Source organism: Panulirus ornatus, chromosome 46 (genome assembly GCF_036320965.1).
Source record: "Panulirus ornatus isolate Po-2019 chromosome 46, ASM3632096v1, whole genome shotgun sequence".
Taxonomy (NCBI): Eukaryota; Metazoa; Arthropoda; class Malacostraca; order Decapoda; family Palinuridae; genus Panulirus; species Panulirus ornatus.
Window position 1 is genome coordinate 39,858,968 of NC_092269.1, and position 24,374 is coordinate 39,883,341.

The 24,374-nt window shown below is 47.5% G+C and overlaps 2 protein-coding genes and 1 long non-coding RNA gene across 3 annotated transcripts in view; 1 reads left to right on the forward strand and 2 right to left on the reverse strand.

Annotated features, from left to right (window-relative positions):
- Positions 1-15,465, reverse strand: part of dtn (transmembrane protein 132C dtn) — a 175,146-nt gene extending 159,681 nt beyond the window's left edge. The window contains exons 1-2 of the mRNA XM_071689219.1: positions 15,327-15,465; positions 523-718 (exon numbers count right to left, since the gene is read on the reverse strand). Of these exons, the coding sequence (XP_071545320.1) occupies positions 523-694 (172 nt within the window). The 5' untranslated portion in view covers positions 695-718; positions 15,327-15,465. The remainder of the gene's footprint in view (positions 1-522; positions 719-15,326) is intronic.
- LOC139763282 (uncharacterized) lies at positions 9,914-14,573 on the forward strand. The gene is made up of 2 exons (XR_011716095.1): positions 9,914-10,366; positions 12,189-14,573. It is a non-coding gene; the product is annotated as an uncharacterized lncRNA (long non-coding RNA).
- A 154-nt stretch (positions 15,466-15,619) lies between the features above and the next one.
- On the reverse strand, positions 15,620-21,686 carry LOC139763278 (fibrinogen C domain-containing protein 1-A-like). The gene is made up of 5 exons (XM_071689231.1): positions 20,429-21,686; positions 18,932-19,072; positions 17,698-17,810; positions 17,167-17,331; positions 15,620-15,965 (listed from the first exon to the last, which is right to left on the reverse strand). The coding sequence occupies exons 1-5, from the start codon at positions 21,017-21,019 to the stop codon at positions 15,620-15,622; spliced, it is 1,356 nt and encodes a 451-aa protein (XP_071545332.1). The 5' UTR covers positions 21,020-21,686.
- Between the last annotated feature and the right edge of the window lie 2,688 nt (positions 21,687-24,374).

A 24,374-nucleotide genomic window follows, 5' to 3' on the forward strand; every position in this document is an offset into this window, starting at 1 on the left:
GTCGGTACAGGAGAGGAGGGAGGAGGAGTGAATGGTAGACGGGGGAGAAAGAGTTGGTTGAGTGGGAGAGGGAGGTAGAAACTCCTCACTCACCAACGTTCAGTACAGACGCCTCCTACAGGTGTTGTCATTATCAAGACCATAGAGTCATTCCCTCCTGTTCCATAATCGAAACTCAGGTGTTTTACTCTAACGGATATTTTTTTTCTTTGATAAGCAGATGGTGACACGGACGAGGTGAAGCGGAAGAAGACAAAAAATATTCAGAAAACAGAAAAAAAAACAGAGTTCAGTAAACGGTGAACAACGATACATTAATAAAGTGGAACACAAGACTCTGAGACGACAAACAGACCAGTTTCGCATCTCACCAGACGATGACGACAAGTATTAACAAAGCCAATTAGAGAAGAGCACAAGATACTAAACCCCTAGTAAAGTCCACTCGTATTTACGACACCACTGAGACGGTACGTTACGACCCGAGGAGAACTCGCCGCGCACCTCGGACAAGAACCTTACCTTCTACGTCAGGAGCAGCAGAAGTGTCGGGAGGTCCTGGGCGGAGGTACGAGGAGGCAACAGGAGACCGATGAGGGCGTGGGTGTTCCTCATGGTGGTGGTGGGTGTGTGGGGGGCGGCGTCGGCCCAGGTCAGCCAGGGTCACACACAACCGACTAGCAAGGTGAGCCATCAGGAAGGTGCCTTGTCTTCCTCACTGTGAACAATAAAATAACCATTATTGAATGATATATTACACGATCATCTTCATTATTTTACACTCAAAATAATCTCCTAGTCAAGCCTCTAACGTAATCATTTAATTTACTTCTGCCAAAGGAAGAAACACGATTGACAGTTGCAGTTAATACAAATGATAAACAATTTCTGTCTGTAGAAAACAATGTCATATTTAGTCCAAGTAAACTCTTCCTAATTCATCTTGTAAACAAAGTGACAAAATCAATACAGTTACGGTTACAGGAAAAAAAAAAAATCTTAAGAGCAATATTACCTTTGTGTTGACATGCATTTCTCTTGTGAATGAAATACTGACACGAGGAGAGACCCTCAGCTGAAACTATCATGCAACACTACAGTGTGAGCTGCCAGGACCACCTGACCCGTGTTGACCCAGGTCATACTGAATTACTTACTCGTCACTAAGGTCATCACACTACACAGACGTGCAGTAATCACTCTAGACACAGCGTAGTTCCTGTACACACACGTACTGTAATCACCACCACAAAAACCTACCCATACCATTCTACATAGACGTAATCACACCACTGATGCATGGCAATCACCGCCATACAGACGCACCGTCGTAAGGCATTCAATACCCAGTCAGTGGTGTTCTTAAGTGTTGGACCGTCCCTGGAGACTGAAGGGAGTTCAGATAACTCCAAGATGTTGACAGTGTTCGAGGGGCGGCCGCCAGCCAGCTTCGGATGTGAGAGGAGGCTGCCCAACAAAACTCGGGCGCCTGGACCATGAGGCACAGGCAACACGTCTTGAGCCTCAATATTGGAAGATCTTTGGAGTGTCTGCCGCCCTCTTGCTCCAAGCTACCCAAGCCTCCAACATCTTCTCAGGGACCAAGGTGTTCCGTCGTATTTCTTTATTCACTCCACTGACCATAGGGTCCACGTTACACAACATCGAACAATATCAACAGAAGCAGTAAAGGCTCTGGCGCTGATGTGTTAGCTGACCAACACTTGCCTCGTCCACCTAACATCCTAGTTACCAACCGAAACACAACACACTAGTACCTGCACAAGGCCTGGTGACATACCACTAGCTACCACTAGTACCTGTTCAGACTGATGACACACCACTGGCTACCACTAGTACCTGCACAAGGCTTGGTGACACACCACTGGCTACCACTAGTACCTGCACAAGGCTTGGTGACACACCACTGGCTACCACTAGTACCTGCACAAGGCTTGGTGACACACCACTGGCTACCACTAGTACCTGCACAAGGCTTGGTGACACACCACTGGCTACCACTAGTACCTGCACAAGGCTTGGTGACACACCACTGGCTACCACTAGTACCTGCACAAGGCTTGGTGACACACCACTGGCTACCACTAGTACCTGCACAAGGCTTGGTGACACACCACTGGCTACCACTAGTACCTGCACAAGGCTTGGTGACACACCACTGGCTACCACTAGTACCTGCACAAGGCTTGGTGACACACCACTGGCTACCACTAGTACCTGCACAAGGCTTGGTGACACACCACTGGCTACCACTAGTACCTGCACAAGGCTTGGTGACACACCACTGGCTACCACTAGTACCTGCACAAGGCTTGGTGACACACCACTGGCTACCACTAGTACCTGCACAAGGCTTGGTGACACACCACTGGCTACCACTAGTACCTGCACAAGGCTTGGTGACACACCACTGGCTACCACTAGTACCTGCACAAGGCTTGGTGACACACCACTGGCTACCACTAGTACCTGCACAAGGCTTGGTGACACACCACTGGCTACCACTAGTACCTGCACAAGGCTTGGTGACACACCACTGGCTACCACTAGTACCTGCACAAGGCTTGGTGACACACCACTGGCTACCACTAGTACCTGCACAAGGCTTGGTGACACACCACTGGCTACCACTAGTACCTGCACAAGGCTTGGTGACACACCACTGGCTACCACTAGTACCTGCACAAGGCTTGGTGACACACCACTGGCTACCACTAGTACCTGCACAAGGCTTGGTGACACACCACTGGCTACCACTAGTACCTGCACAAGGCTTGGTGACACACCACTGGCTACCACTAGTACCTGCACAAGGCTTGGTGACACACCACTGGCTACCACTAGTACCTGCACAAGGCTTGGTGACACACCACTGGCTACCACTAGTACCTGCACAAGGCTTGGTGACACACCACTGGCTACCACTAGTACCTGCACAAGGCTTGGTGACACACCACTGGCTACCACTAGTACCTGCACAAGGCTTGGTGACACACCACTGGCTACCACTAGTACCTGCACAAGGCTTGGTGACACACCACTGGCTACCACTAGTACCTGCACAAGGCTTGGTGACACACCACTGGCTACCACTAGTACCTGCACAAGGCTTGGTGACACACCACTGGCTACCACTAGTACCTGCACAAGGCTTGGTGACACACCACTGGCTACCACTAGTACCTGCACAAGGCTTGGTGACACACCACTGGCTACCACTAGTACCTGCACAAGGCTTGGTGACACACCACTGGCTACCACTAGTACCTGCACAAGGCTTGGTGACACACCACTGGCTACCACTAGTACCTGCACAAGGCTTGGTGACACACCACTGGCTACCACTAGTACCTGCACAAGGCTTGGTGACACACCACTGGCTACCACTAGTACCTGCACAAGGCTTGGTGACACACCACTGGCTACCACTAGTACCTGCACAAGGCTTGGTGACACACCACTGGCTACCACTAGTACCTGCACAAGGCTTGGTGACACACCACTGGCTACCACTAGTACCTGCACAAGGCTTGGTGACACACCACTGGCTACCACTAGTACCTGCACAAGGCTTGGTGACACACCACTGGCTACCACTAGTACCTGCACAAGGCTTGGTGACACACCACTGGCTACCACTAGTACCTGCACAAGGCTTGGTGACACACCACTGGCTACCACTAGTACCTGCACAAGGCTTGGTGACACACCACTGGCTACCACTAGTACCTGCACAAGGCTTGGTGACACACCACTGGCTACCACTAGTACCTGCACAAGGCTTGGTGACACACCACTGGCTACCACTAGTACCTGCACAAGGCTTGGTGACACACCACTGGCTACCATAGTACTCTCAGAGTCTGAGGGAGTTGTTACGACGGCGCCTGAACTTTGTTAAAAGTCAATTCAGTCTCAAGTACACGTGTAAAGCTGCGTCGACGACAGTCATCAGAGGTGAAGGAAAGGTAGTCATCTGAGGCGAAGGAAGTTTGACAACTTACAGAGCAGCTACAGCAGCGGAGGCGACATGATCGCTGCGCCGGTCACACACTGCTGGAGCTAAGGGATTTGTTGCAACTAAAATTGGTACTGACGTTAACAATGTCAGCTCCCGGAGCACATACAAACAGGAGACATTCAGAAATTCCTTCTAAATATTTTTCCAACTATCAGAGCTTTTCAAAAACCTTGAGAGATTTCGGAATTCGTGAGAAACTAGTATGTTTTTATAATCACGTCCCATTCCAGTCTTATTAAGCCAACTTCCCACTCTGCTCTTGTTATGCCCACGAACCATTCACTCAGAGCGAGGCTCTGAAACTTTTATAAAGTCAGGCCCTAGACTTTACACAGACTGAGGCTCCAGACTTTATGCAGACTGAGGCTCCAGACTTTATGCAGACTGAGGCTCCAGACTTTACACAGACTGTGGCTCCAGACTTTACACAGACTGTGGCTCCAGACTTTACACAGACTGAGGCTCCAGACTTCACACAGACTGTGACATCTGACTGTATACAGACTCAGCCTCCCGACTACGCACACTGAGTCTCTGGTGAAAACTTTCCCCTGGCTTTGCTGTGAACGTTTCATCAGCGACCGATTGAGGGGAACCGTTTGATTCCAGGAATTAGGTCTTACTTCCTAGACAGATTTTTCGAAATTTCACCGAGAATCAGACACGACCGAAAGATTCTGGAAATACTGGAATGTATGTAAAGTTCCTGGCTTTCATGTTGCGCCATTAGTGCTTGAACGCCAGAAACTTTACGTACCGAAATGTGTGAGACTCAACTGACGCACAATGGGTAAATGAATACAGACAACGGTGCAACTTCTGCTGTATGTCCGCTCAGTCACGAGGCTGTTTAGCAATAAACAGGAAGGAAAAATATCCATCACACAAATACAGGAATATAAACAAAACAAAAAAAATCTATGCATCTTAGCGCCAGACTCGGAAAACTGGATTTTACTTGCAAACTGAATCTGTAGCCACCAGCAAGGTCAAGTTTTACGTTCAGCGCTCAGGAGGAGGACATACGACCCAGTACCACCTAACACAGAGGCGGTACAGGACTACCTAATACACAAAGGAGAGTACCAACTGCTACACAAGACACTGCCATCTGACACACAAAAGACCCAGACCATCCGATACACTAGACGGAGAACTGGAGGTACAATACATAATAATCAGTCTCGTGATCTAAACACCGTAGGCTGTCAGGAAGTACACACATAGTGTCCTAAGGACCTAGCAATTACGACCGCTTCGAATGAATGACTTTGGTGCAGAGTATATTTCAACAGAATGACTATGGGTTCCTTGGCTCCTCAGGCTGGGGTCATAGGGGATCTCCTGTTAATTGCATAAGTCATCTGAACTAAGGTATGGTATTACGAAGAAGTACATGTAACAGCCAGCAACGAGAGAGAAAGGACTTCAAGTTTATAGTTGTACATCACTGGAATAAATTCCCACCAGATACTGTCGTTACGAAGACTATCAATAACTTCAAGACATGGTTAGACAAACACCGGTGATGTTCAAGTAAATACGTCTGTATAAAGATGGAAAACAGGTATTCAAATTAACACACAATCAACACCACCTTCGGTTTCATATGAGTCTCTTTCTCTCGAGAAACCAAGGACAGAGGTCATTCTTCTACTCCAGACTTCCCGTACCACAAACACCATGGAATCAGGACAATACGTCTGTCCTCCTGATTACCTCATGATGGACGATCACTTCTCCCGTTACCTGACCTTCCCAAGTCCCACAATAAACTCCATCATATCACCGGCTTTGAATGTATTTCTTCGCCCATGTATCTCCAGCGAGCAGTGGAAGGTGACTAAAAGGGTCGGGAGCAGAGGAGAGGGTGTACCTGGAAATCCTCCCTTCCAGTATCATTCTCCGGAAGGAATACAGGATGGAGCCAAGTGAGAATTTTTTTCCCTCTAAGGCTCAACTCTCTCTATTCTTGACGCTACTTCGCTAACGTAGGAAATAAGAGTATATCTCTATATCTATAATAAAATCGAACATCAAAAGTGTTTAGTGGGTCATACTGCGGTCTAGCGCCAGTGACACTCAACACCATGCATGCAGGTGGGCCTGGAATACAACACGTCTGTATTTGAACAGAAGAGAGAAATACCGTGTGTGCACTGCTCCAACAACCTCCACATTTGTTCCTGTAATATGAAGCCATGTGGTAGTCACAATGTTGCTGTAACTCTATAAAGTAAACTTACAATGTTGGTGCAGTTGGAAATTTGTATCCGCCGCTTTAACCAAATTTTATTTTGCTTTTCTAGTTTATTTAGCTTTTGTAGTTTATTCATCTCTTGTAGTTTATTTATCTCTGTTGGTGTATGGGAGGTGCGTGTGTCCTGTGTGAATAATGGTGGTCACCCCTGTTAGTGAAGGCTACACAACAATTTAACGACTGAGGCTGAACAGTTATTCATTAGATGCGATAACCAACTTCTAATGATAATAAATGAACAGACGACGTTTGTGTCAGGGTAAACTACTACTTCTTCCGTTGAGTATGACAATAAACTTCCTTCCTCGGTGTAACATGAATATCCTAAATTAAGAGCACAGAGAATTTCTCTTTAATGTCAGGCCTGAGGGCCAGGGACGTGTGTGTGTGTGTCTGTGTGTGTGTGTGTGTGTGTGTGTGTGTGTGTGTGTGTGACCCTGTTAACCTCCACAATTGTTTTACTGGCACACGAGGCCCTCCCCCGAGGCTGATCGAGCCCTCCCCAGGGACTGGGGGAGAGCTGTTAGTAGTCTTCCCCCAGACCTCCCCCTGTAAGACGACCTGGTATTCCCTTCGTCTCACCTGTGAACAATGCCAAGACACTCCCTCACCCGCCCTGGAAGTCGCTTACTGACCTCTATAACCTCCCTTCATGTCACTGGGTCTCCTGTCAGCTGCCCACTGGCACACCCGTGTAGTCGACTTACGTGTCACCATCCTTCTGTGAGCAACAAATGCTCCTTGAAGCCCCTCTCATAAGCGCTTTATTGCTTCTTTATGTCAGCCACACACGTCCTCCTCCCGACGGAGGTCCGTTCCTTATGGCTCCTGCGTCGTGTGAGTCCTCGTCTTCAGCTCTTGCCTTCAGAAAAACTCACACAAGAAACTTAAGTAAAACATTTACAACGATGGTCAATAAATGTTATGACTCACAAGAAGTGAAGATGGGCGACTCGCCAATTTATCAAATATAAAATCACTGTTTCAAACAGAGATTTTCAGTCAAAAGAAACGTTCTCCATATACAGTAAAGATGTATATTTATACGAAGGAACATGAACTTAGCAGACGTAGCCAAGAAACTGCAAAAATGAAGGGAGTAACCAAATGAATAATGTATACAAATGAATACAAAGAGCAAACAGACCACTGCATCACAACGAGGCTGTTTATCATCGTGGAAGAGAAGAGAATCTCAGGCATTAATGTGGTGATAGTTGAGACACAGATTCCTCAAAGAACAAGGATTGTAAACTAGTCGTATAGCTGAGGAGGAGCCATATTATCTCAGCACAACAGAGGAGCCATGTTATCTCAGCACAACAGAGGAGCCATATTATCTCAGCACAACAGAGGAGCCATATTATCTCAAATAAGATAAGAAGGACCAGTTGGCAGCCAGGACCCGGGGCGTCTATAGGCCAGCGTACTGGTCGATACCAGCGCCTCGAACACACACGTTTCCCTTTTCTATCCAGAGCGGAGCAACGTGTCCTGTGGGTGTGAGCAACGTGGTGTGTGGGTGTGAGCAACGTAGTGTGTGGGGGTGTGAGCAACGTAGTGTGTGGGGGTGTGAGCAACGTGGTGTGTGGGTGTGAGCAACGTGGTATGTGTGGGTGTGAGCAACGTGGTGTGTGTGGGTGTGAGCAACGTGGTGTGTGTGGGTGTGAGCAACGTGGTGTGTGTGCAGGTGTGAGCACCGTGGTATGTGTGGGTGTGAGCAACGTGGTGTGTGTGGGTGTGAGCAACGTGGTGTGTGTGCGGGTGTGAGAACCGTGGTATGTGTGGGTGTGAGCAACGTGGTGTGTGTGTGGGTGTGAGCAACGTGGTGTGTGTGCGGGTGTGAGCACCGTGGTATGTGTGGGTGTGAGCAACGTGGTGTGTGTGGGTGTGAGCAACGTGGTGTGTGTGGGTGTGAGCAACGTGGTATGTGTGGGTGTGAGCAACGTAGTGTGTGGTGGTGATCACACTGACCCAGAGGTATGCCAGGAGGTCAACATCTGTGTCAATTACGGAAAAACTCTTACAAAGGTCCCATGGAACCGTGGCCCTCTCACCTGTAGTGACCGAGGAAAACACAAATCTTTGTGTTCAAAGAAAAAAAAAAAAAGAAGGGGGGAAAATATGAATTTAAATACAATAGCTGTAGAGTCTAGAGAAGAAAGAAAAGCTAAGAAAAAAAAAAGCTAAAAATGAAATTTCCTTGATACGGTCTCTGCGTGCTTCCATTAGCTGGGCGCCACACGATTCCATCAGCACGACTCACACCTCACAATGAGTATCGACGGACTGTCACTCACACTTCCTGGAGGCCCAACACATTAGTCTTACCCTCAAGCTCTCCTCCTTGAGCCAGATTTCTACCTCCATTATTCTCTCTCTCTCTCTCTCTCTCTCTCTAACTTGCACTTTCCCATACTTGATCGCCGTTTTCCGCGTTGGCAACATAGCGCCAGAAACTGACGAGGAAAAAGCCTCATTAACTCATTCTCTTGCTGCCACTTGTAATGCACCGACACCACAGTCACCTATCCACACCCAGGGGCCCCCACAGACCCCCCTGTATTCCACATCCTAATCATAAGGTATAGGACCAGCCAAGCCTAGGCATGGCTAGTCTTTTACAACAACAACGACAACAACAAGAGGCACAACAGTATGTTGACCAGCGGCAAATCACCCGGGAATGAGTGGTGGAACCATTACAACGCTGGACATTGGCCAAGAACTTTCCCGACGAACCCAAGATAAATTGTGGAATGTTTGAGGCAGGCTTCCCTACCTCATGTTATAACATCCTATATTACTGTGTTGATAATTCCCTCCTTCCCTTTCCTCTTCCATCCCTTAACCCTCCCCGTGGGAAGGAGGCGGGACGTTTAAGCCAGACTTGCCATGAAGGATTATGATCAATCCTCGCCCCGGGCCACTCTGCTCACGACAGTATTTCTCTCGGGGGTTTTCGTCTTGCGTGGGAGGGAGTCCCTCTTGCTGTGTCAGTCTCTGAAGGGTGTCCAGGTTTCTCTCTCTCAGGCTGAAGGGTGTCCAGGTTTCTCTCTCTCAGGCTGAAGGGTGTCCAGGTTTCTCTCTCTCAGGCTGAAGGGTGTCCAGGTTTCTCCCTCAGGGTGAAGGGTGTCCAGGTTTCTCTCTCTCAGGCTGAAGGGTGTCCAGGTTTCTCTCTCAGGGTGAAGGGTGTCCAGGTTTCTCCCTCTCAGGGTGAAGGGTGTCCAGGTTTCTCTCTCAGGGTGAAGGGTGTCCAGGTTTCTCCCTCTCAGGGGTAACCTGGATGTGGGTGTACCAACATCCCGGGTGTACCAGAAGGCTAGTGTATACAGAAATGCAACAGCCTTTGGAAGAGTCTGTAAGTCTAACAGACCAGTGTGCTCTCCATTTCTACATCCACAGTGATTTGTCCACATTGTATTGACTAATGAACCAGTATCATCATGTTAGTAGTAGTAACAGAAGTAGTAGTAGTAAAAGGAGTAGTAGTAGTAGAAGTAGTAGTAGTAGTAGTAGTAGTAGTAGTAGTAGTAGTAGTAGTATTAATAGTAGTAGTATTAGTAGTAGTAGTAGTAGAAATAGTAGTAGTAGTAGTAGCAGTAGTAATGGTGCTAAAGACATTTCAGTCCACAAAGTATTCTCCCATATATCTAATCACCAGTTAAGAGCAAGGAAAACCTTAAAAGATTTCGAGAAGGAAAACACTGAGAACTTATGATTAGAATTCCTTTCATAAAAAATAAATCAATCGGTTGAATTTCAGTCTCTTACTGATATCACACAAAAAATTGCCCAATAATAAAGTCAAAATAACAAGGACAATATTACAAAGAACAATGTCTTTTTTTCTTGTACAAAAAATTTATGTACGTGTTAATAATGCCACGATAATGTTGAGGACAACATGTGATGCTTGCCTGACCTTTTGACCCGTGGTCAGGTCCGTGGACAACCGGTACGGCATCGTGGACCCTGAGGACAGGCGGGAGATCCTACACCTCCTGCCACACGACAGGAATAATCTGACACATCCTAATGGTATCTTCAACCCCCGTCCACTGGTGAGTCCTGTTGTAACACAGCAAGGAACGTCTGGTGAGTCCTGTTGTAACACAGCAAGGAACGTCTGGTGAGTCCTGTTGTAACACAGCAAGGTATGGCTGGTGAGTCCTGTTGTAACACAGCAAGGAACGTCTGGTGAGTCCTGTTGTAACACAGCAAGGTATGGCTGGTGAGTCCTGTTGTAACACAGCAAGGTATGGCTGGTGAGTCCCGTTGTAACACAGCAAGGTATGGCTGGTGAGTTCCTGTTGTAACACAGCAAGGTATGGCTGGTGAGTCCCGTTGTAACACAGCAAGGAACGTCTGGTGAGTCCTGTTGTAACACAGCAAGGTATGGCTGGTGAGTCCTGTTGTAACACAGCAAGGTATGGCTGGTGAGTCCTGTTGTAACACAGCAAGGTATGGCTGGTGAGTCCCGTTGTAACACAGCAAGGTATGGCTGGTGAGTCCTGTTGTAACACAGCAAGGTATGGCTGGTGAGTCCCGTTGTAACACAGCAAGGTATGGCTGGTGAGTTCCTGTTGTGATGACCACAGCCTCGTGTTGCCTGGCATTACCCACAGCTTGGTGGTGCTTGGCACTGACCACAGCCTGGTGAAGCTTGACCATGTCCACAGACTAGTGAGGATTAGCACTGCCAACAGCTTTATGACTGTTGGTACTGTCCACAGCCTGGTGAAGTCTGGCACTGTCCACAGCCTGGTGAAGTCTGGCACTGTCCACAGCCTGGTGAAGTCTGGCACTGTCCACAGCCTGGTGAAGTCTGGCACTGTCCACAGCCTGACGAAGCTTGGCACTGCTCACAGCCTGGTGACACTGGGCACTGCTTCATGTGTATGTGTACATAACTTCCAGTTCTTTCCTCCCACAAGACACTTCCCACCACCTGTACAGCCCACACATTACTGCAAACCCCTTTGTTTCCACCCTTTAACAAAAAACTCGTGAGCCATTCTTATAACTACGTTAATTACGCCACGCTGGAACTTATAATTAAGTGTGAAGTCAAACGCTCTCCCTGCACTTTAATCTTGTGTGAAGATCAAAGGATCAAATGTTCGACTTGCATTCTGACGATGGCTAGTGAATCATGTGACGAATTTGGATCTAAATTCTGAGGCTTTTGAAAACATTATGACGCTAAGACCATGTGTGGAGGGTACCATGCGTCACAGTACTGTGATCCATCCAATTATTACCTACCCGTAGGGGTTTACTGAGGACCAGCACCACTGCCACCTCACCCTCGTCTTCCTTGAAATAATTTGGTCATTACTTTTGCCTTGATGACAGATTTCCGATCATGGCTTCAGTCTTACCATGGCTCGGTTTTCTACAGATCGAAGATCTTGACGGGGCACACAGAAGGTTTCTAATGATCAAAATGAGGTTTCTATTTGGTAAAAATGTTTTCTTAAGGAAAAATGTTTCATGGTTCCTTAGGAGCCAGTGCGTCCTGGATCACATAGATGACAACAGGCCAGAAACCTGGGGTTCTGTAACCTTCTTACTGCAGGTAAACAACCTCGTCATGGACCATCAGGTCTGCTGTTCCTTAACATGCGTTAATATACCTGTGGCTGTATCACATTCCTTACTTCTATGTACGCCTCTTATTCTCTGTAATGGTGCCTGTAATTCAGTACAGTCATGCCTGTATCCTCCCTCCTCTTCTCACTTGAGGATAAAAACATCAGAGTAGCTTTATCATTCCTAACACTGCTCGTGTAGACACACGCACCATCTGACACTCGGCCAAAGCTTCCTAGACCGTCTATCCAGTGCTAATCCGTGCCTCTCCCCTCCTCTCTCACATCCCAGCCCACAACCTATCTACTGCGGAGGCCAACCCTGGGTCGGGTGTTCGTGCCGGACCGTCCACGCTTCAGGGACACCGTAGCCACGTCTACTAACTACGCGCGCGTGGCACCCTGGTCCTTGTATCAAGCCCCACCAAGCTTCTTCTTCACGCAACAGCCGGTCGTCTACTAGTAGCGGCGGGGACGGATGCTGGAGGCGCCGTTCGTGGGTCACCAGGGGGAAGGTAGCATCACACAGTCAGCAGGACTCGCCATGAAAAATTAGTAGTTGTGACCGGGAGACGCGTCACGGGAAATATCCCCCCACGTCTGACGGGTCCTTAACCCTTTTTTTTCTTCTCTTGCTTTTAAATTATGTTAAATGAATCAGAATGAATTAATCATCACTTGTTCCTTCTCGAGTTGTTTGCGAGTTCCCACATTTCCTTGCTCCCTTTTTTTTCCATTCTTATTCATCACGTCTTTCACAGCCGCCGCTTTCGTCTTCTTCCTCCTCTTATCATTTTGTCGAGTAATGTAGGTACTTCTCTCATTAACTGCGATAATGTCGTACCCCTGATGAACACAAGAACAAACTATACAACATCTATGTTCGCTTTGGTCCAACAGAAATGAACAATATTCCCTATCACGAAGCAGAGTCGCCTTCTCGACCTTGTATGGTTATAATGGACTTTACGTAAACATTTCCAGTTACTTTTTACAGCTGTTCCGTAATCCTAGGTGTTCTTAGGCGGTTCTAGGTTGTACTAGGTGATCGTCGGTAGCGCTAGGTGATCCTAGGACGTGGTAGGTCATCCTAGATGATGCTAAGTGGTCCTAGGTAGTGCTATGTAATCTTAGGTGGCGCGATGTGATCCTAAATAGTGCTAGGTGATCCTAGATAGTGCCAGATGATCCTAGGTAATGCTAGATAGTGCAGTGTGATCCTAGGTAACGCTAGGTGATCCTAGGTAACGATGCTAGGATACCTGGTTTACGAGACAATGTATTTCCGAGACTTAATCATCCAAGACGTGTTTAATTTAGATAAGGTTTATGCTATTTCCAGTTACTGAATAAATCATGAGTGTGGATGCATTCTGGTACCATGAATTATCGTACATCATCATTACAACCATAGTGTTGGACACAACAACACCAATATAACAACAGTAAAGGTAAAATCCCCACCAATACAATCACAGTGTTGGTGGTAACAACTCCACCAATACAATCACAGTGTTGGTGGTAACAACTCCACCAATACAATCACAGTTTTGGTAACAACAACTCCACCAATACAATAAGATGTTGGTAATAATTCCACCACCAATTCTTTTTTAAATAAACCCTTGTAAACCATGTCACGAAAATTATAGACACAAAAAGTTTCATTATTGAGTAAATTCTCTGCAACGGCTGTAATGTGTCTACACATCTGCTGTAGTAGAAAAAATATGAAAACAAATGATCCCAACAACTTTCTTTGTACTACATAAAATGAAATCCCCTGGAGGCCAAGAATACAGAATACCATAATCTTTAATACACCTGTGGGTCAGGGAGACAACCTACCCATCTTGCCTTCTGGGTCTGGGAGACAACCTACCCATCTATGCCTTCTGGGTCTGGGAGACAACCTAGCCATCTGTGCCTTCTGGGTCTGGGAGACAACCTAGCCATCTATGCCTTCTGGGTCTGGGAGACAACCTAACCATCTGGGCCTTCTGGGTCAGGGAGACAACCTACCCATCTTGCCTTCTGGGTCAGGGAGACAACCTAGCCATCTGTGCCTTCTGGGTCAGGGAGACAACCTACCCATCTTGCCTTCTGGGTCAGGGAGACAACCTAGCCATCTATGCCTTCTGGGTCTGGGAGACAACCTAACCATCTATGCCTTCTGGGTCTGGGAGACAACCTAACCATCTATGCCTTCTGGGTCTGGGAGACAACCTAGCCATCTGTGCCTTCTGGGTCAGGGAGACAACCTACCCATCTGTGGCTTCTGGGCCAGGGGAGACAACCTAGCCATCTGAGCCTTCTGGGTCATGGAGACAACCTAACCATCTGGGCCTTCTGGGTCAGGGAGACAACCTGGCCATCTATGCCTTCTGGGCCAGGGGAGACAACCTAGCCATCTGCGCCTTCTGGGTCATGGAGACAACCTAACCATCTGGGGCTTCTGGGTCAGGGAGAAAACCTGGCCATCTGTGCCTTCTGGGTCAGGGAGACAACCTGGCCATCTATGCCTTCTGGGTCAGGGAGACAACCTGGCCATCTATGCCTTCTCAGTGCACCTCTCTCCATTGTCAACAAAGGGTCAGTGAACTCACACGTCTACTACATTTGTATTTAATTAACTCAAAACTGTAAGTTAGCAATTAAAGAAATGCTATGGTACCAAGCGTGACTCTTATTTCCTGGTGGCATGAAGGGTCGATGCTCCATGACATTCCTGGTGTCCTGAGGGACGACGCTCTACAACATTCAGTGTCAGTGTACTTATCATCTACCTCGACATATTACTTAAATCTAACCATATAACTAGAAACTCGAACAATCGCGACCCAATGGAATGCCTCCCTCTACATTACAACACCATCATGTTCACGATGTAGGGAAACGCCATGAAAAACATCTTCACTATATCCTGGAAACGAATCTTGTCCATACCCTTGACAACACTGGCCTTTGATCTAACCATTAAAAAGCGTGTCAAAAGCCAGGGTTAGGGTATGTCTTCACGACCAGGAAATGCATCTCCTCAGCATCGTCGATATTACTGGCCTTTGACCTGATACATACAGGTCAGGTCAAAGGTCATCTTCAACACTTATCCTTACTAAACCCTCACCTTTACACATCTCTACCACCACTAGCCTCTGACTTAACCTTTACCAGTCTAGATCACAGGCCATCTTTACTACACCCTCACCTTCACTACATACTCGGTACTACTGACCTTTGACCAGATCTTTAAGGATTAAGTCAAACGCGTCTCCTCTAAGCGAATACATATTCACTACAGGCAGTTGCCGTCTGTCTCCCATCACAATGTTCATGCATCACTATCTTTACTACGGAGGAAAATATCTTCACTACACCCTCTGTAAACTACAGTCACTTCACCCTCGACAAATACCCCAGAGGAGCCCACCTTATCCTGCTCCCACGTGGAGAGCAGCCTCAGAGCTGCAGAAGCCTTTGATTGACGTCATGAGTCTGTGAAGGTGTGTGTGTGGCTGCAGAGCGTCAGGCCGTGACGTCATTATTAGTTACTATAGGTGTGGCTGTCGAAGCCGAAGCCCACGACGTCATCAGTTACTATAGGTGTGGCTGTCGAACCTCAAGCCCACGACGTCATTAGTTACGGTAGGTGTGGCTGTCGAAGCCGAAGCCCACGACGTCATCAGTTACGGTAGGTGTGGCTGTCGAACCTCAAGCCGCTCATCAGTTACTGTAGCTGTGGCTGTCGAACCTCAAGCCGTACGTGGAGGGTCGAATTTTGACGGTGACGTCGTCCAGGACCAGCCAGTCCCTGGCGAGCCAGCGGATCGTTCTGGCGGCACGGTCACTGGACGTCGGGAAGGTGGCGGTGAGCGACGTGCGGTGGCATCTCTGGTACCACCAGCCTCCGCCGTTGTTGGCGGCGCAGTTCCCGCCAATCCAGTCGTCCTGGTCCACGTCCTTCGTGCTGAAGGGCTGCCCGTTGTGTCGCGACTTGAAGGCGTCGTACGTCACGTTCCCGGAAAACCCGTCCACTATGAGGCGGAAATGTCGCCCTTCATCCTCAACCCTGCCAAAGTGAAAAGGCAAAGGTCAGAGTGCGGTCAAAGGACAAACGAGGTCAAAGTGCACTTATAAAAGAGTTCAAATACATATTCATATGCTTGGAGTAGACAAGCAAGCACTGGACGTAAAGCAACGGAGATGCAAATAATGTCAGTCTCGAATCTGAGTCGAATATGTCTCGTCTGTACTTCAACATACGTGTTTGTGTTGCGTTCAACCACTCTTAACTGGTGGATCAGTGTTGCGTTCAACCACTCTTAACTGGTGGATCAGTGTTGCGTTCAACCACTCTTTAACTGATGGATCAGTCCACATGGTAACAATCCTGCTGAGGAAAATTCGCTTTGCCTCATTCAATGCACAACGTATACCTTCGCGACTGACTCCATCATCATACTTTGGAAATAGAATAATCTGGAAATATTGTCTCGTCCTGAAATATAACTGAAGGTATTGTTGTACTGGATCTAGAGGCACTGTAAGCGATGAACTGGGTATGGGACTGATGCACTAAGTCTGAAAGAACTCAAGGCGGGGTACACGGCCTGGAACTGATGCATTGGATCTGGAATATACCTAATCATAATGTATCGAACCTGGAATTACTGTGTGTGTGTGTGTGTGTGTGTGTGTGTGTGTGTGTGTGTGTGTGTGTGCGTGCGTGCGTGCGTGCGTGTGTGTGTGTGCGTGTATGTGTGTGTGTGTGTGTGTGTGTGTGTGTGTGTGTGTGTGTGTGGTGCGTGCGTGTGGGTGTCCAGAACATACTAAAATGAATGTCTTTGATCTGGAAGTGGTATAATGGGCTTGGAACGTAATAAAAGTCATGTTCCAGACCTGGAAGAAGTGCTTTGAGTCTAGACCCCCATACCTGAAGGTAGGACCCTAGATCTGGAACTGATGGAACGGGCCTAGATCAGACAATACCCTGTCATGGGCCTCAAACACAACGACACTAAATCTGGAATATACCTGAGGATAGCCTCCTGAGGATGGGACTGGGAGACTGGTTGTGTAACACGCCTGGAAAAGATGCTCTAAATCTATAACATATCTAATGGGTATACCAGGCCTACAATCTAAGGTATACTGGAACTGGACCAAGAACACTTGCCGTGAACTTACGTGTAGGCTGCAAAGCAAGCATGGGGGGAAAAAAAGACACTCATTCTGAAACAAGTATGTAGTGTAAGCCATCATGAACATACCTGAAGGTCGTATAACAGGCGTCGTAATAGCCCAGTTCCATGTCGTGCATGAGGAAGTGGACCTCGTAAGGCTGGCGGTAGGTGAGGGCGTGGAGGGAGGCCAGACCGTACCACCACTCGCCCTCCCCCGGCATACCGAAACCTGCGCGGTACTCTGACCACGTCCTGCCGGAGAGCCAGACCAGCGGCGTGAGACCCAGATAATGAGGAACTGTGATGCCTTATAGTACATGACATTCTACGCTGACTCATGATATTATCTAGACCTCACTGAAGCTACTTGTATTTCTAAGAGGCTCTTTCATTGCTGCAGGACTCGAAAAAGCTTGGAAATGCAACGAGAATCTGAGGTTCTCATGGCCTCCTATCCTTCTTATCAGATGGCAATTCAGTGTGTCTGAGAAATAAGTCCACCTCTGTTTTGAAAACAGGTAAATAATGAGTTAACCTAAAACTTGCTTAAAACGAGAGAGAGAGAGAGAGAGAGAGAGAGAGAGAGAGAGAGAGAGAGAGAGAGAGAGAGAAACGTACCTGTTAAAGTCAATAAGGCCCCAAGACGTATTCTGACGCCTAAGAATGACGGTCCAGCCGCCGTCGTCCAGTGTAGCGTTTTGACCCATGTCACACCACACCGCCACCGGCATCTGTCGAGCAAGAGACACCTCGTCACTCCAGTGTGTAACACCAGCTCCATGAAGGTAACACTTGACAACAACTGTGACGGTAACACGCCACTCGATTCTGATTATATCTATCTACTTATCAGTATATCTATCTATATGTATGTGTCTGTGTGTTTAAAGTCCTTTTATAAAGGACTGAAATGGTGATGAATGACTTTGGGCGAGATCAGTGAGCACTAAAGATGTAGATAAGCAATCTAAATAACGCTGAAAGTCCACCACACGTAAAGAAACGATATCAATAAATGAATCAAATACGAAGTGGACACAATGATACAACTACCAGAACCAATGTTGGTATTGACAACACTTACTAGAAAACATTCTCCAGTTGACGTCTATGTTAGCACAACAAGATGATGAGAAGGATAGTCAAAGTCAAGGATAGGATAGGGAGAGGGTCTTCCAAGCCAGCGATGGTGTAGGATCTTACGAGCTGAAGATGGTGTAGGATTTTACGAGCTGAGGATGGTGTAGTATTTTATGAGCTGAGGATTGTGTGCGATTTTCAGAGTCGGGGATGAATAGAGGACCTTTCGAGTCAGGAATGTGGGTTAATATTCATGGGTTCCAGGAATAAAGCAATGGCAGGTGGAAGTTGGAAAGGCAGACACTGAAGTCGAACAAGTGGGTAAGGATGATTTGCATCGCCACGGTTGGCAACCACCAACAGACGAGATTTCTTTCATTCTCTTCTGTTGTTTTCTTCTTCCAATGATTCCGTGTCTACTGTTCCTTTGTTATGAATTATAATTACAAAGTCTGCTGGTGTTGAGTAGACCTGGTGAGGTGTGTGGCAGTGTGGTGAGACAAGATGGTGGCCTGCACGGTGGCCTTGCAAGAGCAAGGGGGAGGATTAACAGAGATGCCCTGTTGAGGTTGAGTACATGTTGCGGGAAGACCCTACTGTATGTCCCTCAGGGACCGAGGTGGGTTAGGTCTGGAAGGGTCCGTGGTGGGTTAGGTCTGGAAGGGTCGAGGGGTGGGTTAGGTCTGGAAGGGTCGAGGGGTGGGTTAGGTCTGGAAGGCAATACTGTACGCTAGGGCCCATCTTAAGCTGGTTCTGGAAGACGGTACTGTACCTTAGGGTCCATGGTAGGGTAGGTCTGGAAGACGCCGCTGGGGGATTGGGGCTGGTGCCAGTGGAGGTCGGAACAGTCCCGGGGTAGGAAGGCGGGCGACTCCCGCAGTTGGGCCACGGCTGACCTCAGCTCCTGCACAGTCTGAGGAGGACAAAGTATAATATTTTAGCGAGGTCAGTACAAAACTCTCCAGGATTAATATGTAAGACTACTTCATCACCAGTGACACAAGGTATTGACAACATCAACGTACAACCATGATTACTCATCATCAACAAACAGGACTTCGTTCTCATCAACAGACAACAGGACTTTATTCTTATCAACAGACAACAGGACTTTGTTCTCATCAACAGACAACAGGACTATTTTTTCTCATCAACAGACAACAGGACTTTGTTCTCTTCAACAGACAACAAGACTTTGTCCTCATCAACAGACAGTGACTAAATATTCAGCATCAATACCTCTCAAATGTCCCTGATCAACAGGCAAATTTTCCACAACATCAACGTACATCAACATCTTTTCATCATCAGTATGTAACGATAACTCACCATGACCATGCCTGATATTCACTGAGAAATAAAAAAAAACTTCTCATCCCACAACAGCATTATTCATCCAGAGCATCATACATTATCATTCACAACATCAACTCGTGTCAATTCACTCTGGTCACTTGCGGTACACTGTGAACATCCAGCTTGGTAAGCTACTACAGGCAGGAACCAAACACCACCATCCTCCATCTGACATGATGTCGCCCTCTCACATCTACTCTGCAGTTAAACAAACAGGCAAACTACCCAGTAGCAAGTATGATAATACCTAGTAATATGATATGGAGGAGGATGCAAGCATCATGAATGAGGTCTCCGGCTCGGGGTGCCTATTAGCATATCCCTCCAAACTTTTGAATAATAATTCTCAAATGTTTAAATCTGATGTCTGTTTATCTATTGAAAGTTCTGTTTGGTTACGATTCCAGACGAAGACACAGGACAGAAATGTTCTCAAACTTGCTTCCAGTTTTACATTCTATACGAAGGATTCTTGAAGTGTGTCTTCCACAGCTCCTGCAGTGTCTGTTGTGGGGAAATGGACCGTCTAATATACCCCAAGTAAAGGTCAATAATGGCGTTGAAAAAAAATATGAAGCAATACAGATATGGTAACACGCTTATTATATGGTTATGTTTTTAGGGTTTTACACCATCCAGACCAAAAGTCCCTGAGAAAGACGAAGGAAATTCGGGTCTGTAAAGACCGTCCAATGTGTGTGTGTGTGTGTGTGTGTGTGTCTTTCGCTACTGCCTTAGACTATTTCACATTCTCGTCAATTATTACTGCTACTAGATCCGTTACATTAACTGCTGCTCAATTCATCCCTTACCGTGACTACTGTTACCATTATCTTTCCTTCTGCTAACACTACCACACGTTCCTTGGTAGTAGTAGTAGTACCCCATTACTACCACACTTACTACAACTTACCTCCTCATCAAGGACATTCTCCGCCACCTGCGACCCATTCGCAGTCTGCCCTTCAATGATCAACTGCTGTTCGTTCATCAGGTCACCAACTCTGTCCACGAGCACGGTGCAGTTGTTGATGTCACCTGAACTAGTAACATCATCAATCCCTGACACCTTCTCGTTGATCCTGATCACGTTGGAGCTGATGTTAACCAGCGTGTCGCTACTCAAGGTGATTCTCCCAGACAGAACACTTAGTTTCTCCCTAACGTTGGTCTCCATGGAGGTCAACTGATCCGCAATTTCTTCCATGATCTGAGAGCGAAAATTGGAGATGGAACTGTCGAGTTTGTCCTCCAACGCCGAGATCTTCAAACTCAGGCTCTCGAGGTTATCCTGGGTCTTGCGAAGGTACTGTGTCATCTGGAGCTGGAGGCCTGTGAGGACCTCCTGCGAGATGCTCTCCAGACGGTCCCAGACGGGTTGGAGGGGGTCCTCGGGCAGGGTCATGGTGTAGTCCAGGTGCACCTTACCCGCTGCAGAGGTCTTCTGAGGCGCCACCACCACCACCACCGCCCATAATACCCACACACAGTCATATAATTTCATTCCTGCTCGTATTCCTGATTCGTGACATACACCGTTGTTCCGTAAGTTTGCAAAGCTTTGATACTTTCTGGTATAAACAGCGATAAGCTTATGTTATTAGTTGTGCTCTTAAAAGTGAACAGTCGACTCTGTGTCGTCCATATGAAAGAAAATCTAAATACTTTATAGGGAGGCGTCACAGTCCCACGTCATGATGACGGACTGACTGAAGGTTTCTGGGAACACGAAGCTTCAGTTGTTGTTGCTGCTGCTGTTGTTGTTTCGCGCCCATAGAGAGGTCTCTCTCCACCTACCAATGCTGGTACAAGACCTGACGTTCTTATGGGCTATCATGTGGCAAGGCTCGACGTTCACAGAGGCGATCCAGGACCAGAACCAAGAGAGTATTTGCCTCTACTCCCGCCGCCTTTCTACACCGATGCTCGGCCTCGACTGGGAAACATGGCTGACGATCATGAACATCTCTCCACCATTCTTTATAGAGTGGCGAAGCTGACGCACTTGTAGGGCCCTCGAGAGATGGGTCATGTTACCGTCAAAGGAGGAGGCCAGCTTGCCAACCCTCCTGGGAGGTCGCATGTGCCGGCGCCAATGCTCTGAGAAGGCTTGTTTTGCCAGCCTCAGGACCACTGGCATGTCAGTCTATTTGTCAGGTGGCTTGCCTACGTCCACCTTTAAATATAGAGAAGGAACTGATTAATCTATTGCCCATCCAGTGGGTGAGTTGGGCAATGGTGCAAAAGGTACAAAACAATATATAAAAGGCCGAGAAAGTGGGCCATAAGGACTGGATTATATAACAGGTGACATGAGGAATGAACTATTCACAGTCAGCTAAGTTTAGATGTTCCTCAAGTATCTGGCACAAAATATTGACGAAATGTTTACATATATACATATAATGTTTACACGTACAACAGGGATGATCTCTGGTATTACAAGAGTCAAGCACTATATAGAGACGCAGGTACAGCAGTACGTAGAGACGTATGTACAACAGTATGTAGAGGCGCAGGTACAACTGTATGTAGAGACGCAGGTACAACAGTATGTAGAGGCGCAGGTACAACTGTATGTAGAGACGCAGGTACAACAGTATGAAGAGGCGCAGGTACAACAGTATGTAGAGGCGCAGGTACAACAGTATGTAGAGGCGCAGGTACAACAGCATGTAGAGGCGCAGGTACAACAGTATGTAGAGGCGCAGGTACAACAGCATGTAGAGGCGCAGGTACAACAGCATGTAGAGGCGCAGGTACAACAGTATGTAGAGGCGCAGGTACAACAGTATGTAGAGGCGCAGGTACAACAGTATGTAGAGGCGCAGGTACAGGAGTATCCGTGCTGGGGAGATGGGTCAGGGCGGCCGGTAAAGACAAAGTCGTCCACCAATTTGACGCATCATTCCCTGACAGCAGCATCACCGGGGTGTTCCACCAACCTGCCACAGCGTTCCTCGGGCCTGATCAGTTAGGAGCCATTGTAAGTACTAACCTAAGTTAGTACGGTCGGTCGCATCGACACTTGGAGGACACCAGGGACTGAAAAATAAAAGAAGACGCCTGATCTCATTGAGACCTTTCAGACACCCTGGGCGGGCGGTGCACACGCCGGTAACTCCTGGGTACGGCGGGGTCACCGGCCCCCGGAGCGAAGGAGGTGGCCACATGGGGGCTGTTCCCTATGGTGGTGGCTGGGGAGCTTTCCCTAAGGTGGGGCAATACCCTCACACACATTCTTCTATGTTCAAGGTCGTCAAACTGGCGGGCCAACTATATGCCAGGCCCTACGTACCATCTCTACGTCATGCAGACTAGCAATGACTCCTGTTGTGACGGCTGTGGGGTCGTCTGCCTGATGGACTTGCGGCTCGGCCTCCTGAAACTGCCAGGAGCAAATACTTTGTTTTTTTTTTACATAAATATCGTTGGCATCGTGCCTGAAGAACTGTTGGGACCACACAGTGTCTGGTGGGGCCGCATCAGCTCAACCAGGCCCTCCCTGGGGAGGGTGTGTGGCTGGGAGAGCCACTCCAGTACCCCTGAGTTTGGCCTCAACGTGGTTCTCAGTTTCACCGAACCTTGAGCTGGGTGATCAGCAGTGTTGTGAAACCATTTTCTTCAAAAGCGTAAAAGTTCTAGTTTAGAAATGTATTTCTAGCCTTACGTGTCCCGTCTACCACAACCCTTTTCCACTATTTGATATTCCTTCCTGTAGCAGCAAGTTCAAGCAATGGTACGTCTCCGTGTCGCTGTTCACGTCATCGTCGTCCACACCATCCTTCAGGAACCATCTCCTGTAGCACATGACGACTGTTAGTGGGAGAACGATGCTTACCTTCAGTCACGAACCCAGAGACCTCAACCAGAGCAGAACGCTCATCACTAACGTCGTAAGCCTCACCACCACCTTGTGGGGGACAAGTGACTCTTCAAAGTTTCTTTCTATCCAGAAGTTTACTTTCCTCCCCTCCTCCTCCTCTTCCTCCTTACTTGCCTCTTCCGTCTTTCTTGGGAAAATCTTCCGTACATCCTTGTACGAAACGTCCCCAGTTCTGGTGTCCATACACCAGCTACAACACGAGAACCAAGCTCTTCCACACACATCATCATCTGAGCTACACTTTAGGTGATGTGAGCCGTAGGGGCTGTCTGCCGCCTGCTCTTAGTTCACGGAAGTATCTCGCGTCCATAACTGCCCACATTCCTTTCTTTATGATCGTATTTCGCAAGGTATTCATCTTCTAAGAGGATCATATCATATGGCTTTTGGGTGTCAGGGGTCTGAATATTCGGGAGGAATGAGAGGCATGTATGGGAGAAAATGAACTGCATCACTGTGATACATGGGGTGCGACCTGCGGTCATTAAGCTGAAGCAAGGCATATGGAGCCGTCAAGGTGAACCAAAGAAGTGGTGTGGGGAGGCAGCGTCCGGTTATGGTGCATTATACATGCCAGTTACGGAGAGGACGTGTGCAAACGAGGCCGTTGTTCATTCGTTTCTGACGCTACCTCGCTGCGGCAGGAGAGGCAATTAGGTTTTAAAAACTATATATATATATATATATATATATATATATATATATATATATATATATATATATATATATATATATATATATATATACTGATAATCAAGAGGGAAAACGAAACACAGTAAGTCCAAAGTGCACTTTCGTATAATTACATCGTCAGTAGTGTTACTGCACGAAAGAACACTTGGGACATTTCGTGTTTCTTTTTCCCTAGTGGTTATCAGCAAATGGTAGATCACGCGCATCACTGTGACCTACTGCAGCGAGCGAATGTAGTATGTTTCACACCATCATGTCCACTAAGGATAGTGACGCTATC